Genomic DNA, 16545 nt, shown 5'->3' on the forward strand with positions numbered 1-16545 from the left:
GGCCTATCCACTGTGCCAACTTATAACCGAATCTGAGGGGGGTGCGATGGGGAGGTTCCCTTGTTAGTACCACTGAAAAGATGACTGAAATAAGTATTAGTATCAGTGGTGTTAAGAAACAGTTAAAACTGAACAAAGCCCAAGGGGCCTGATGGAATCCCAGTATGCTGGGACCCTTGTTGTTCATGTTGTTTGTTAATGACCTTGCAGACAATATTAATAGTAACTCCAGACTTTTTCAGATGATGCAGTTATCTAGAATGATGTACTGTCTTAAAGAAGCTGCATAAATATTAAGTCAGATCTTAATAGGATTTCAAAGTGGTGCATGCATTGGCAGTTTGTTTCAAATTTCAAAAATGTAAAATTGTGCACTTCAAAAACCAAAACGTGATATCCTATGATCATAATATTAATGAGTCACTGTTAGAATTGGCCAGCTCATACAAATACCTGGGTTTAACAGTTTGTAAGGCTATGAAATGGAATGATCACATAGGCTCAGTAGTGGGTAAAGCAGGTGGTAAACTTTGGTTTAGTGGTAGAATAGTGGAGAAATGCAGCCAGTTTATGAAGGAGATTGCTTACAAATCACTTGTGCGACTGGTTCTAGAATATCGCTTAAGTGTGTGGGACCCATGCCAGTTAGGACTAACAGGGGATATTGAATGTATACAGAGAGGGGCAGCACAAATGCTCATAGGTTTGTTTGATCCATGGGAGAATGTTACAGAGATGCTGAAGGAACTGAACTAGAAGAATCTTGAAGGATATGTAAACTATCCTGAGGAAGTCTATTAATAAGGTATAAAGAACCAGCTTTAGATGATGAATCTAGGAATATACTATGATCTCCTACACATCACTCACACAGGGATTGTGAGGAAGAGAGTAGAATAATTACTGCACTCACAGCCATATTCAGGCTGTCAGTCATTCCATGCTCCATACATCATTGGAATGGGAAGAAATACTAATAACTGGTACAACTGGACATACCCTGCGCCGTGCACTTCACAGTGCTTTGTAGAGTGTAAATGCAGATGCAGATGTAGATATGAATAAAAGTATATGTAGATACTTGTGTGTATGTGTGTGTGTGTATGTGCATCTGTGTATACATTACTCACCCAAATGTAACTCTTTAGTGCACCTATTATTGCACTAAACATTTTCATAACTATGTCTCAAATACTTTAAGATGAAAATGCACTCGAAAATTTCAATTATTCGAGATAATTGCCAGTAATAAAGTTTTTTAGAGTAATAGAAAAGTGCTGGCTTGGTGGAAATGTATCTCTCATTGTAGTATTTTGTGCTTTGATCATGTGGATACAGGCGTTCACAGAAACTTATCCTGGGGAAGGGAGCCAGCAAGACTGTAAGTTTACCATTTATTATATAAATGAGCTGGTCATTTTCGAGATGTGTCCTGCCATAGAAACTAATTTTATACATGATGCAAAAAAATTATATCCCAGAGAACTGATGGTTATCTACTCAAAATGATGGTGGTTTGACAAGTGTGATAAAAACACAATAAAAATATGTTTGTTTTATAATCAGCTCACCTTATTTCGCAACATAATCTCCTTAAAGTGATATACGCTTGGTCCAGTGATCCTTCAACTTTTTCATCCCATCAGAAAAATACGTTCTGTCAGACTCCGCAAAATACCCATTGACTGCAACTATTATTTCCTCATTTGATAAAAATTTCTTCCTAGCAAGGCAAGTTTTCAAGTTAGGATACAGGAAGAAGTCACTTCTGGCTAATGCAGATGACTAGGGTGGATCAGGAACCAATTCAAAGTCTAATTCATGCACTTTCGCCATTGGTATCGCTAATGGTGTGGGATGATGCATTATCCTGGTGAAAGAGCACTTGTAGCACACCATCCTTTGTCTTTTTTCAGCCAATGTAAGTTTCAAACGGTCCAACAGTGAAGTATAAAAGCCTCCAGTTATGATCCTGTCTTTTAATCAAAAGAAGAAGAAAAAATACAGTAAGGAATATACACTTGCATTTATTTAGAGAAAATGAGAATTAGATTGTAAAATTACTTTGTCAGCAAAAATACAAGATAAAGAGATCCTTGTTTTATCAGTTGTCATGAATCGTGAAGTTCTGCAGTGGACATATCATAGCCAATCATAAATTTTCCAATTTGCAATCTTCAGAATCTTAATTGCAGTAATTGTTGGATTCTCGGGGGTCATGGTATTAAGATGACAACTATTGCATCCCACATAGTTAAAATGTCGACGCGATGTCGTTTTGTCTTGTAATGATGAACATTTCTCCTTGATAGTTCAAGAAAAAATTTCAGTGTTGTTAACTGCATTACATATATCCATGCAAGTCTGAATGAATAATATTATTTTCCAAAGTTATTAACTGTACTATGACAAAAATTATCAAAGCTGGAAATATGGATCATGTAGATGAAATACAAAGTCAGTAAAATCTTGAAAATGAAAATATGGTGCAGCTGGTTGTCAAAAATATAGACATCGCCATGATTGAGACAAAAGTATATCTGCTCCCAACAGAAACAGTTCTGCAAATGTCTGCAATTGCAGCTGTTGTTATTGTGATCTTCTGTCTGGTGACTGGTTTTACGCAACTCTCCATGCTACCCTATCCAGTGTGAGCCTCTTAATCTCTGAATAACTACCTGTGACCTACATCCTTCGAAATCTACTTATTGTATTCACCTCTTGGTTTTTTTCTACGATTTTGCCACCCAAACCTCCCTCCACTACTAAATTAGTGATCCCTTGTTGTCTGTGAATGAGTCCTACCATCCGATCCCTTCTTCTTGGCAGGCTGCGCCATAAATTGATCCTCTCCTCATTTCTGTTCAGCATCTCCTCACTAGTTACATGATCTTCCCATCTAGTCTTCAGCATTCTTATGCAGAATTATATTTCAAAAGCTTCTGTTCTCTACTTGTCTAAACTGTTTATCATCCATATTTCACTTCCATGCATGGCTACACTCCACACCAATACTTTCAGAAACGCATTCCTGACACTTACTTCTATACTCATTGTTAACAGATTTCTCTTCTTAAGAAAGCTTTTCTTGCCATTGTCAGTCTACATTTTATATTGTCTCTCCTTCGACGATCATCAGTTATTTTGCTGCCCAAATAGCATACCTCATCTACTACTTTAAGTGTCTCTTTCGTAAGCTAATTCTCTCAGCGTCACCTTATTTAATTTGACTACATTCCATTACTCTCGTTTTGATTTTGTTGATGTTCATCTTATACCCTCCTTCCAAGACAGTATCCATTCCATTCAACTGCTCTTCCAAGTCCTTTGCTGTTTCTGAGAGAGTTATAATGTCATCAGCAAACCACAACGTTTATATTTCTTCTCCCTTCTACTTAAAATTTATCCTTTGTTTCCTTTAATGCTTTCTCAATATGCAGATTGAGTAATATGGGGTTACAACCCTGTCTCACTCCCTTCTCAACCACTGCTTCCTTGTCATGTCCCTTGACACTTATAACTGCCATCTGGTTTCTGTGCAAATTTAAATACCCTTTCGCTCCCTGTTTTTTACCCCTGCCACCTTTAGAAATAGAGTATTCCAGCAACATTATCAAAAGCTGTTTCTAACTCTACAAATGCTATAAACCTAGGTTTGTTATCTGTTGACCTATGTTCTAGGGTATGTCGTGGGGCCAGTCTTGCCTTGTATCTTCCTACATTTCTCCAGAATCCAAACTGATATTCCCCAAGGTCAGCTTCTAACAGTTTTTCTATTCTTCTGTAAAGAGTTCGCATTAGCATTTAGCAACAGTGACTTATTAAACTGATTGTTCGGTAATTTTGACACCTAATACTACAGCAGCATGTAAAAATTTGAACTAAATCGATCAAGAACTTTTCGATATTTTTGGTAATAACATTTCCACTTTATGTGTTATATATTTATTTACAGAATTTATAAATTCTGGTAGAACATTTATTAGAGTATCACCTAAAATTTGAAGTAAAAGAGTCATGAAGATTTTGAGTTTCTCCCTAACTAACGCAGAAAGTAAATGAAGTTGTAGAATAATTTGAGGATAGGATTCACAAGGTAAATGCACAAACTTACGATCTGACTAAAAATCTAGAGGCTGATAGGGTCATGCTCTTAGAAGCAGAGAACAGGAAATTGGACGTTTTCTTAGAGGAATCCACCCAGATTTTTCACTGTGGGTGTAAATGGAAATCTCTGATGCTTTTGCTGCAGCACTTAGCTTTGCCACACGTTTGCAAGAGGTAGAATGTGCAACAAAAATGCGAAGAATATTTACGTCCAATAAAGAATGTTAGCGTTTTGGTAAACAGGAACATTTAAAGGCACAATATCGATGGCCACCATGCTACAACTGTCAACACTTCAGGTATTAGGCTCATGAGTGTAAATCCAGGAAACAAGACAAGAACAAAGGGAGAAAGAAACAATTAAATGGTAACAGGAATGTTTCTTTTGCCAGGAAGTATTCCCAATAAACTGCGGTACCAGGAAGTGTATGCAGGGATGGATTGTTGCTTGATAGCTTGGGTAAATAATAGAAAATGTAAATTTCTAGTGGACACTCAGATAGATGTATTAGCTGTGAGCCTGGATCTCGTGGAGAAGGAGAGACTGAAACTCTGAGATACAGATTGCAACCAATAGGAGATAATTACACATATTCAGTAGAGACAACACAACTCGTGTTTAAGATAGGAAATAAAAGTTTTCATGGCCAAATGGAAGTGTTGCCAGCTGTGGGACAAGAATTTTCTGTAATAGTTTGATCAAACTTTCTGGTTAAATACCACGCTGAAATCTGCCTTAGGCAACAAAAAGTTGAACTTAACAGGAATTCGTTTCTGATGGGTGCAGCAGTTCAAAATCTTTCTATGTCACAAGGTGCAACCGTTGCTAAAGAAGTACCAAATGAACTGCATATAATTACATTAAAGGATGTTTCACATGACGTGTTATCAGCAGTTACAGGGAAGCTAATTTGGGTTACAGTAGATGTTGATGTACCACAGCAAGTTTTTTGTCCGGTAAAGCTGCTACCGGTAGCAGACGACATTCTGAATAAGGAGTATTGTTTTATACAATTGAGTATAGCACATGTAAGGAACAATAAGAGTGGATGGTTTCAGAATCGACGAAGTGAACCTCACGAAGGGTAGTTATAGGTATGCAATAAATACTCGATGAAGAAGACATTGATAGGTCAGTGAGAGAACACGATAGCAAGCAAACTGTCAGCACATCTGCATTGCATAATAAAGTCAGTTATTTAAAAGATAATCATCGGTCATTCATGATCTCATTGTTGGTTCAGTATGAAGTTTTATTTAATTTAGAATGTCCATTGCCTGAAGTGCCTCCAGTTGCTGACAGGCTGACAGAACAGTTTATAGATCAGGAACTTGAAGAAGGCACATAGAACACAGTGACAGTCCATGGTCAGCAAATACTGAAATCGGATAGGGTGTGATTCTATGTTCTCATCCAACCTACTTTCACATTCAGGCAATTGGCCCCCCACTTCTGGTTCGACGCACTTTCACATCCAGGCAACTGGCCTCATATGAAATCATGACAAATTGTACTTAACATGATTTTTATTTTTTATTTTTTTATGAAACATAAAGGCAAAGATGTAAAAGTGATCACAGCAGCTGACAGAGGAAGAGACTGCCACAGACAATTGATTGGTCGCTGAAGCTAAGATGATAAAATTTCATTGGGTTTTATATTTATAACCGAATTAAGGGTAATAATTTCTCTGTTCTTCTTTACTTGCAGACGAGTGCAGTCGCACATAGCGTTGTATCTTCACGTATAGCAGTCGTGTTTTGCCTGTTGAAAAGTTTAGCCGCCAATAGGAGCAAGATTGTGTAAAAAGGTGTGTAGCATAAGAAACTTATGTTTTAGAATATAATCATATAGCCAGTACGGTAGCTCAGCGTGTTCGGTCAGAGAGGCGCTGCCCCCTCTGTAATAAAAAAACTGCGTAAAGGAATCAACGATCAACTTGAACAGGTATCATGTGATGTTCGCCCAGACCAAACGCAACGAATAATACCGAACAAAATGAATTTAAAAAAAAAGCTTCATGGGACGTCCGCCCCGAGCAAATACAACGACCAACAGCGAACAAAATGAGAGTTTTCTACTGGCACAGTAGCTCAGCGCGTTCGGTCAGAGAGCTGGTTGGCCTTTGGAATAAAAAAAACTGAGTGGAAGGATTAACAAACAAACTTGAACGGATGTCATGTGAAGTCCGCAACGACCAAACACAAACAAAAAAAATTGATCAGCGTGACAGAATGTCAATCCTAAAGGCCGGTCCACACGCAACGATCTGTCTGTGCAGATATCGGGGCAGATGTCTGTACATGCAGAAGATCGCTGCAAATGTGTTGTGTTCACACGACACATACTTCAATCTATTACTCGCCTGCCATCTGTCGGTGTAGAAAAGAAATATCAGTGGCAAGCGACTACGCTCGCCAAAAACGTCAGAAGTTTAATTAATTTATTTTGAAATTTAGGAACTGAAGAAATTCTGTTGTGGTCTGTGTTCGCAACTTGTGTTGCAAAAAACATTCAGACAAAACGCAGGAAACAGAGAGAGCGGTCAAAATGGTATACATAGTGGCTGCTAAAGCGAAGGCATTTTTCGCACGTACATTTACTGCGAGAGTTGCAGGGTCACCGTAACGACTGGCATAATTATTTACAGAGGGACGTCAAACTTATAATTGTCTCTTAACGCTCGTAACCTCTCATATTATACGAAATAATACTTGAATGAGAAGAGCAATTTCTCTCCATGAACGGCTTACGGTGACATTAAGATTCCTGGCAACAGGAAGGAGCTATAAGGACTTTAAATTTTCAACTGCAATTTCTAAACAAGCATTGAGTGAAATTGTACCCAACACAAGTGAAGCTATTTACGCTGTCCTGAAGGATGAGTTCATGAAGGCAAGTCAAGTACATTAATTCTATCGAGTTACAAATAATATTTTTGCTGATGAAGAATCACAAAATTTTTGCTGTTTTAGACGTGTTTGAATCACAAAATACCACAAACTTGGCTGGTATATTTCATCCACTCCAACACCAGATCTTCGAGATTTTTGTACTTTTGATAATTATTTACAGAAAACAGTCCACAGCGATTTTTATTATTACCGTTTCTCAGTTCGCTGGTGTGCCAACTTCTCGTAATTTTTCAATTATTGCATTGTATGCAGCTGACTTTTTGTTCTTGTCACTGTACTCTTTACTTTTAATCTTCCACAAACATGGGTCATTTCTATAAAGTTCGATGAATTCACTGATAAACTGTCTAGAACACTGACGGGTGTCAGCCATTTTATTTGTATTTGTATTTGTATTTCTTTATTGGTCCTGTAAATCGTGCTTAGGTACATATTTTGCACAAACGATGTAGGACAAGTCAGGTTGGTACAGTATATACATCATCATACACATTGTTATTTTGAAAGGATAAATAATTAAAAATTATTCAATACATATTGAATATTGATGACAAATTTAATATAATAAAATAAAATGATAGAAATATTAAGAATATTTGAGCAATTGCACTACACTTTTCTGGTACTCTAAAAACTCGGAAACAGAATAGAAGCAGTGGTCACGCAAGTACTCTTTCAGTTTCTTTAAACTTTTGGAAATTTTGCATATGTTTCAAATAGGATGGCATGTGACTGTACAGCATTATGCCAGTATGATACACTCCTCTCTTACAAATGTCTGTACTTACTGTATTGACATGCAAGTAATGTTTCTGCCTAGTATCATGAGGGTGGTAATCACAGTTATACTTGAAGATATTTCCATCTTTTAAAATACTTCCTTTTGTGAAATTTAATATTTCATACATATATAAGCAAGGAAGAGGCAGTATACTAAGATTTTTAAATATTGGTCTACAGGAGTCTCTGTACTTAGCATGGTTTATTGTTCTAACAATCTTTTTCTGTAGCCTAAATGTTTTGTTTGTACCTATGGAGTTCCCCCAAAAGATAATGCCGTACATCAGCAGTGACTGAATACTGCCATGGTACATTGCGATCACAGAAGCACAGCTTGTATTTTGTGCGAGGATCCTTACTGCATGCGTAAGCGTGTTTAGCTTTTTATTTACGTGGTTAAGATGTGTCTCCCATTTTAGGTTTTGCTGTATATGTATACCTAAAAATTTTGTGTCGCTCACAGATGAGACAGTTTTTCTGTCAATTTTAAAAATTGGTCTTGCAGGATGTAGTTTCTGTGAATTGTGGAAATTGACTGTCACTGTTTTTTCATTATTTATTATTAGCTTGTTTGTTCTGAGCTATTGTGTCAAATTTTGTATTATACGTGTAGCTGTTTTTTGTAGGCTTTCCTCATCATGTGATTTGATTAGGATATTTGTGTCATCTGCAAAAAGTACTGTTGTCCGTTTAGTTATTTTTTCTGACAAATCATTAACATAAAGAATGAAAAGAATTGGCCCAAGGACTGACCCTTGAGGAACTCCATGTGTAGTGTTTGATGCATTACTGTAAAAATTACAATTTTTTTGTGTTTTTATGTCTTTGTATTTTATTTGAGTAATCTGTTGACGGTCATGAAGGTAGCAATGCATTCACTTGTTTGGCAGGCCTCATATTCCATAATTACCTACATTCTGCAACAGAGTATTATGATCAATTACATTGAAGGCTTTACTAAGGTCAATAAATATGCCAGACACATGTTGCTTATTATCTACTGCAGTTAGAATTTCATTTATGCTCCGTGCGCACAAAGACAAACACTAGACTGAACAAGCAGCTGTTTCGCGCCAAATTTGCGGCGATCTCCTGTCCATGCACTCCAATTTGTCTGCGCAGATGTGGTTTGAACCCACAGATTTGAGACGATTCGTTCAAACCTCCAACTCCAACCTGAGGTTTGCACACACCTCATGTCGGTGCAAATCTCCTGTCCACACGCAACGATTTGTCTGCGCAGATGTGATGTGCACAGTCATTTGCGCAGACAGATCGTTGCGTGCGGACGGGCCTTAAGGGCCCGGGTTCGATTCCCGGCAGGGTCGGAGATTTTCTCTGGTCAGGAACTGGGTGTTGTGTTGTCCTAATCATCATCATTTCACCCCCATCGACGCGCAAGTCGCTGAAGTGACGTGAAATAGAAAGAATTGCATTCAGCGAACAGTCTACCCGATGGGAGGCCCTAGTCACACGACCTTTTTACCTACTTTTCCAGCAAATTTAGCTTTTTTTTGACGTGGAGCAGAACGACGGTTGATGGAAGCTGCCGCCGCTACGAGCATAGAAACTAAATATTTCAGCAGCTCAGCTACAGCGCAGGAGGAAGGAAAGTAATAACAGGAAATAACATTAATCCATTTCTCTTTCAGCGAAATTAGCAGACGCTTTGTAACTGTTAGCAAAAGTGTTAATAACCAAAATCAAGTGATATAATATAGCAAAGAATAGTGAACAGTTACAAATTAATTTACCATTTCCTTTCGTAGTCAGACCAGAGAACGCAAACAATAAATTCTGTATAATTCGCACTGATAGAAAATCCCACTACAGGATTAACTTCATGTTATTATTCATCTCTCCGTAAGCAATGTTAAGAGTATGATTTAAAATCAAACTTGCATTGTTACGTTGTTGGAAATTATCTCAATGAGTTTCGTCTGCAATTCTTATTGTCGGGTACAGCTAAACTGGTGGCTGTCCGACCTTTGCTTAACGTGATTCGGAAAAATGAAGACCTTCAGTTGAGTAACAATAACTTTATTGCGAGCGCGCATCTGGCGACGCCCGGCATGCATGGACAGATCAGAGCTATAAAATTTGCTTCCGGCCTATACAGAGTATCCTTAATCCTCGGAAAACTTCCGTAATTAGGAGAGGAAACAGTACTCGTCCACACAAGTCAGGGGGCACGGAACTAGTCACTAACTCAAAAAAACAAGGAATAATAACAATAAACAGAACGTATATAAAAGATAGAAAACACAGCGCCTCTAGAGGCTGGGCGCGGAACTACACCAACGTCGCGTAAAGCAATTGCGACCGCACACCACTGCACTGACACACGCGCACAGCACACACGCACACCGGCGAGCTTGAATTAGCGCGCTGCAGCGTCGCTACATCAGCCCCCCGGGCGGAAGCGGAGCGTCGGCGTCGAGATACCGCGCCGGAAAGTGCACCCGACGTCCAGAACGGATCGTCCTCGTCGGAGGAGGAAGAACAACGTCAGGAGGTGGATGTTGTGCTGCGTTGGGCGGCGGATGTTGAAGAGCCGGCGCCGGAGATGTGGCGTCAGTGTCTGGAACAGCGGTAGGTGGATGCCTACGACGAGGTGCCGCTAGTGGGGTGTCAGGAAAAACATACGCAGGTTTAACCCGATTCAACGCAACAGTCGTGGTTTTGCCGTTCACTAGGATATCCATGGTGTGGGCACTGCGCCGTAGCACTTCATATGGACCAGAATAAGGAGCTTGTAGATGCGGTTTAACGCCCTCAGTGCGGAGCATGACGTGACGACATTGTTCCAGGTCCTGGTGCACGAAAGTGGGCGGCCTGCCATGAAGTGTGGCTTTCGGAGGGCGAATCTTTGATACATGGTCCCTCAATCGTCGCAAGAAATCCGGCTGGGCAGTAGCAACTGTCTCTGTGGCATCAGCGTCTACAAAGTCACCAGGAAGGCGCAGTGTTTCTCCATAAACCAGTTCTGCCACTGACGACCCCAGGTCTGCTTTGAAAGTCGTCCGTAAGCCTAACAAGACCACTTGTAGTGCGGTTGTACAGGTTTCTTCGTGGCACATCAGCGCGGCCTTCAAACAACGGTGCCAGCGTTCGATCATTCCGTTGCTTGCTGGGTGATAACTTGTGGTCTTATGGTGGGTGTAACCACAAAACTTGGCCAACTGTGAGAACAGGTCTGATTCAAATTGCCGTCCGCGGTCAGTGGTAATATATAGTGGGCATCCAAATCTTGCCAACCAAGTCATTGCAAACGCGGAAGCTAATGTGTCTGCTGTGATATTATCCACCGGCACTGCCTCCGGCCAACGTGTAAAACGGTCGATCATTGTAAACAGATATCTTTGCCCGTTCGAAGGTGGAAGTGGTCCGACTACATCTAAATGAACGTGGGCAAAGCGGGCGGTGGTATCCGGAAAATCGCCGATCGGTGCGTGTACATGGCGGTTAATCTTGCAGCGTTGGCACTGAAGACAAGATTGGACCCACTCGTGGCAGTCTTTTTGCATGCCTGGCCACACGAAACGTTGCGATACTAGGCGGAATGTCGGGCGTACCCCGGGATGGCACAATCCATGTACTATATCAAAGGCTTGTCTTCTAAAAGCCGGCGTCAGGAAGGGACGAGGTCGGCCGCGAGAAACGTCGCAGTATAGCTGTGTATCTTCCCCCGGAACATCAACGAGTTTCAGTTGCAATGCGGAAGCCGCGTCTTTAACATAGGCAAGGAGTTCTTCGTCGTCTCTCTGTGCCTGTGCCAGTGCAGGAAAGTCTATGGTACTGGAAACACTGTTGATCCGTGAAAGGCAATCCGCAACAATGTTGTCGATCCCAGAAATATGTCTAATGTCGGTTGTAAACTGGGCCACGAACTCAAGGTGATGAAATTGACGGGGAGAGCAGTTGACACTATTCCGACGGAAGGCGAACGTGAGTGGTTTGTGGTCTGTATATATCGTGAAAGTTCGCGCTTCCACTTGGGGGCGGAAATATTTCACTGCTTGGTATACCGCCAGGAGCTCACGGTCGTATGTGCTCCATTTTCTCTGTGCAGGCGAAAGCTTGTGGGAATAATACGCCAGTGGCTGCCATGCGTTGTCGGACCATTGTTGTAACGCGGCACCGATCGCCGTCTGGCTCGCATCTACGACAATTGCTAATGGCGCGTCGAGCCGTGGGTGTGCGAGAAGCGCCGCGTCGGCCATGCTCCTCTTTGTTGCCTCGAACGCAGAACACATGTCCTCTGTCCACTGTATCAAAGACTTGCTATTTACTTTAGGGCCTGATAATGCCGCCATCAAAGGTTCCTGCAGCTCCGCAGCGTGAGGAAGGTGTCGTCGATAAAAATTGAGCATCCCCAAAAAACGACGTAATTCTTTGATCGTAGTTGGTCGGGGTAGCTGCAAGATAGCGTCCACCTTCTCGGACGGAGGAAGAGAGCCTTCAGCAGAAATCTTATGGCCAAGAAATGTCACCTCTGACTGCCCAAAAACACACTTGTCCACGTTCAAGACGACACCGTAACGCTCCAATCGCTCGAAAATCTCTCGCAGATGTTGTCAGTGTTGATCGCGGTGAGCAGAGAACACCAACACATCGTCCAGGTAGGCGAAACAGAACGGCAGCCACTGGAGAACCGAGTCTATAAACCTTTGCCAGGTCTGAGCGGCATTGCGTAAACCTTGCCAGGTCTGAGCGGCATTGCGTAAACCGAAAGTCATAAATTTGCTTTCAAATAAACCGAAAGGCGTTATTATTGCAGTCTTCGGAATGTCGTCATTGGCCACCGGAATCTGTGTATACGCTTTAGCGCAGTTCAGAACTGTGAACACCGTGGCACCATGTAAAGCGTGATTATAATCCCTCAGTAACGGAACGGGATATCTGTCCGCATTATGCCCTCGTGAATCATGGCGTCAAATTCTGCCTTCGCTATCTTCAATCGGTCCGGAGCGAGACGCCTAGGTCGGCATGCTACTGGGGGACCATCAGTCGTTTGAATGTGATGCACCGTGCCATGTGGTATGAACCTGGGAGCGCCAGGCGGCCTGGTCAAGTTCGGATAGTTAAGCAGTAATTCAGTGTACTCACCCTCCGTAGCATGGACCAACTTGGCACTGTGCGTTGCGGTGTTGCGACGGAAACCCGTGACTGCTAAGCCAGTGACGCTGTCTACCAAGCGTGCGTTCGCGACGTCCGGCAGCAGGTGGTAGTGCGCGAGGAGATCAGCCCCGACGATCGCCTCCGTGACGTCAGCCACTGTAAAATTCCACTAGTACGCGCGACGTAGGCCGAGATTAAGCTCCATCCTCCGTGTGCCATATGTTGCGATGGAAGAATTGTTGGCAGCCGTCAGACGGAAGGCAGTTGGCGGCCGGCAACGATGTATGGCTGTTCGTGGTATGATACTCAGGTCCGACCCAGTGTCTATTAAAAACTTAACGCCGGAACTCCTATCGGTAACGAACAGGCGCTTGGAGGATAACTGGCAGTCGGTTGCGCCTATTGTCGACCGCCGGTGGCGTTTGGGTGCGAGCATGGCGATGTGCACTTCCTTGCCTGATCGCCGAATCGTCGGTGGTACCAGCACAACGGTACCTCGCCTTGCGGAGTGGTAGTACCGCCGGAAGATCTGCTTCTCGAACGCCGCCGTCTGTATCGGCTTCTTCTATTATTGTCGTCGTCACGTGCCAGCAGCGCACTGACCTGGGCGCACAAAAGTTCAACCTTGGCAGCGAGAGAATCATGGTCGGCTCGTGCTACAGACGCGGTACTGTTCGCACTGTTGTCCAACGCCGCGACTGCGCTGACCGGAGCCGGTGTGATCGCGTCCTGATTCCGGTCTGCTAGCTGCGCCACGTCATCCAGCGGCATGTCCGTTTGTTAGGCGATTATGGCTTTATTTGCGGCGGCAACCTACTGCTCCACAGCGTTCTTAGCAGACTGTCTGGCACAGTAACGGTGTCAACTTTGCTGCGTAGATGTCGCAGGTATTGAGAAGGCTTCCTGTCGCCAATTTCTTCCTGTGTCAGAACCTGACGTATCCGGTCCTCTTGCGACGCGGCCACCCGTCGAATCAACTCTGATTTTAGCCTGGCATAAGCTCCAGCCTCGGGCGGTGCTGTGATTATGTCCTGCACCTCGGCTGCATAACGTTGGTCGAGTTGGCTCACAATCAGCGCAAATTTAGTTGCTTCGACCGTTATTCCAGCGCAGCTAAAACTTGCCTCTGCCTGCGCGAACCAGAGTACCGGGTTGTCGGGCCAGAACGGCGGCAAACGGATTGCAATCCTGGAGACGGCCTGCTGTTCGGTCATTATGCGCTCGTTCCTTGCGTAGCTCACGGCTGCTTCTTCTTAATCACTTGGTCTCTGCTTGGATCACGTCGGGGTCACCACTTGTCGGGTACAGCTAAACTGGTGGCTGTCCGACCTTTGCTTAACGTGATTCGGAAAAATGAAGACCTTCAGTTGAGTAACAATAACTTTATTGCGAGCGCGCATCTGGCGACGCCCGGCATGCATGGACAGATCGGAGCTATAAAATTTGCTTCCGGCCTATACAGAGTATCCTTAATCCTCGGAAAACTTCCGTAATGAGGAGAGGAAACAATATTCGTCCACACAAGTCAGGAGGCACGGAACTACTCACTAACTCAAAAAAAACAAGGAATAATAACAATAAACAGAACGTATATAAAAGATAGAAAACACAGCGCCTCTAGAGGCTGGGCGCGGAACTACACCAACGTCGCGTAAACGACCGCACACCACTGCACTGACCACGCGCACAGCACACACACACACACACACACACACCGGCGAGCTTGAATTAGCGCGCTGCAGCGCTGTAAGACACAAAATTAAAATCAAACAAGTCGTTCCAAAATCACGTGGCTTGAGCTGGCGAGCTGCAGCAGATGTAGCGAACGGAATTAAATAGTGCACATCCGACTGCTCACTACTTAGAAATTTATACTCTATAGCTTATGCCAAGGAGGTATATAAACTTTTATATAGGTCGTTGATATAATTACTCTATGATATAAACTATATAGGTCGTTGGCTTATGCCTATAATAGTATCTATGGTCGAAGGGTCAAGTTTGTGGGAGATCATACTTTGTTAAGGAAATAAACACTGGTCATCTTTGAGTGAAATGTTTGTATCTGCTGTCAGTCCACGTGATTGTGTGCCATTGAAATTACAATAAAGAAAAATGAAAGTTTGTTTTCCCAATGAACTTGGTATAGGTTAAGATTTATAACAGTTGAATTTTTGTTCATCTCTGATATATATATCTTGATACCCATGACGTTAGTGTTGAGTGTTACATGACTTCGTGACGTTCAGACCTTCAGTTAAGATGCTATCTATCTGACATCGGTGTGGGAGGACAACTGGCAATGGAAGATAATGTCACAAAGCAGGTTACACATTAATGTATTTGCTGTAAACTTTACAAGGAATGGACTGTTGGTTACCTGCACAGCATTCCATTTCGGGGTGGACACAAAACACGTGTCTTTCCTTGTAAAGTGTACCCATGCAGCTTACACAGAATTGTAATATTTGATTATATTTTGTGAAAACATGACCCTTAGGCGGACGAAATTGAGGCGCTGGCATCAATATATGGAGATGACTGGAAAGTGGAAGACGAAGTGAATCGATCGTACAGCATCAGCTTAAAGGAATGTGGTCAAGAGATCACATTATATTTCATATTGCCACCCGAATACCCATCTACAGCACCTCCGAAGTATCAGCTGTCAGCACCGGGACTAAAACCCGAAGAAAAAAATTTGGTTATTTCCGCCCTTGATGAACTAAGTATGTAAGTTTTCAAGACACAATCTCAGTTGTAAAACCAAGATTAAATATCCGTGCACATGACGAAGAAAGAACCACAGCTGATTTTCTTCTTCATGGTAATTAGTAGCCGGATCCCCATTCAAAGAAAGAAAAGGTTGCGTTCTTATAGGCCTACTTATTGCAGCATTTGTATGGCATTAGCTGCTTACAAATTAAATGGAATTTTAAGCAGTTGGGAAGTCTGTTAAAATCTACAATCGGTTTCACTTGCAGAATTTTTGTCTAGGCAAATACATTACCGTACAATTTCAACACTAACAAAATTTTTATCAGAAGAGATGTTGCAGTATCATGTTGATGGACGGCGGAGACATTTTCGTATCAGAAGCTATAGCTTAACTAGTTGATGATCTTGTGTATGAGCTCCTAATTGATTCTGTGACAGTAAAGTAATGAACAAATGTGTCAAGTCGCTGACAAGACATTAACATTTTAACAAAGTCATTGGTTCAAAGATCACAGAATATAGGATTAGTGGGGCAGGTATGTCATAACAAGTTACTTGGAGCATTTCTTGTTCTTGGTTTCATACATGTGGTGACCTCCATTTGACCAACTTTGTACAATTTTTTTGACAGTGCAATTAACTCAAAACATTGTATTCCATTCTTATTTTGTGTATTACAGATTTCAATTACATTATATTGAATTATTTGATGGAAGGGAGAGGAAAGAACATTATTCCATATGATACAACATTGGATGTGGGAAGTTACTTTGATACCATAGTATTTTAACTGTCCTTCCTCCAATTTATGAACCATCTTATTTTGTTTCTTTTAAAGTGATCTACAATTTTAATCTGGGACCCATAACATAGATCAGCATTAAGTATTTATGAAACGCTGTA

General features: G+C 42.0%; 2 protein-coding genes across 4 annotated transcripts in view; one reads left to right on the forward strand and one right to left on the reverse strand.

The window, feature by feature from the left end:
- Positions 1 to 13712: 13712 nt before the first annotated feature.
- Positions 13713 to 14138, reverse strand: LOC126456319 (uncharacterized). The gene has a single exon (XM_050092070.1). The coding sequence runs from the start codon at positions 14136 to 14138 to the stop codon at positions 13713 to 13715; it is 426 nt and encodes a 141-aa protein (XP_049948027.1).
- Positions 14139 to 15019: 881 nt separating this feature from the next.
- The window catches only part of LOC126457770 (protein IMPACT-like), a 55037-nt gene continuing 53511 nt past the window's right edge, over positions 15020 to 16545 (forward strand). Inside the window, exons 1-2 of one of the 3 annotated variants that reach the window (XM_050094342.1) lie at positions 15020 to 15250; positions 15425 to 15657. In XM_050094342.1, coding sequence (XP_049950299.1) covers positions 15227 to 15250; positions 15425 to 15657 — 257 coding nt within the window. In that variant the 5' untranslated portion in view covers positions 15020 to 15226. The remainder of the gene's footprint in view (positions 15251 to 15424; positions 15658 to 16545) is intronic. The other 2 variants (XM_050094343.1, XM_050094341.1) reach the window with 2 other exon arrangements.

Source organism: Schistocerca serialis, chromosome 2 (assembly GCF_023864345.2).
Source record: "Schistocerca serialis cubense isolate TAMUIC-IGC-003099 chromosome 2, iqSchSeri2.2, whole genome shotgun sequence".
In the NCBI taxonomy this organism is placed as follows: domain Eukaryota; kingdom Metazoa; phylum Arthropoda; class Insecta; order Orthoptera; family Acrididae; genus Schistocerca; species Schistocerca serialis.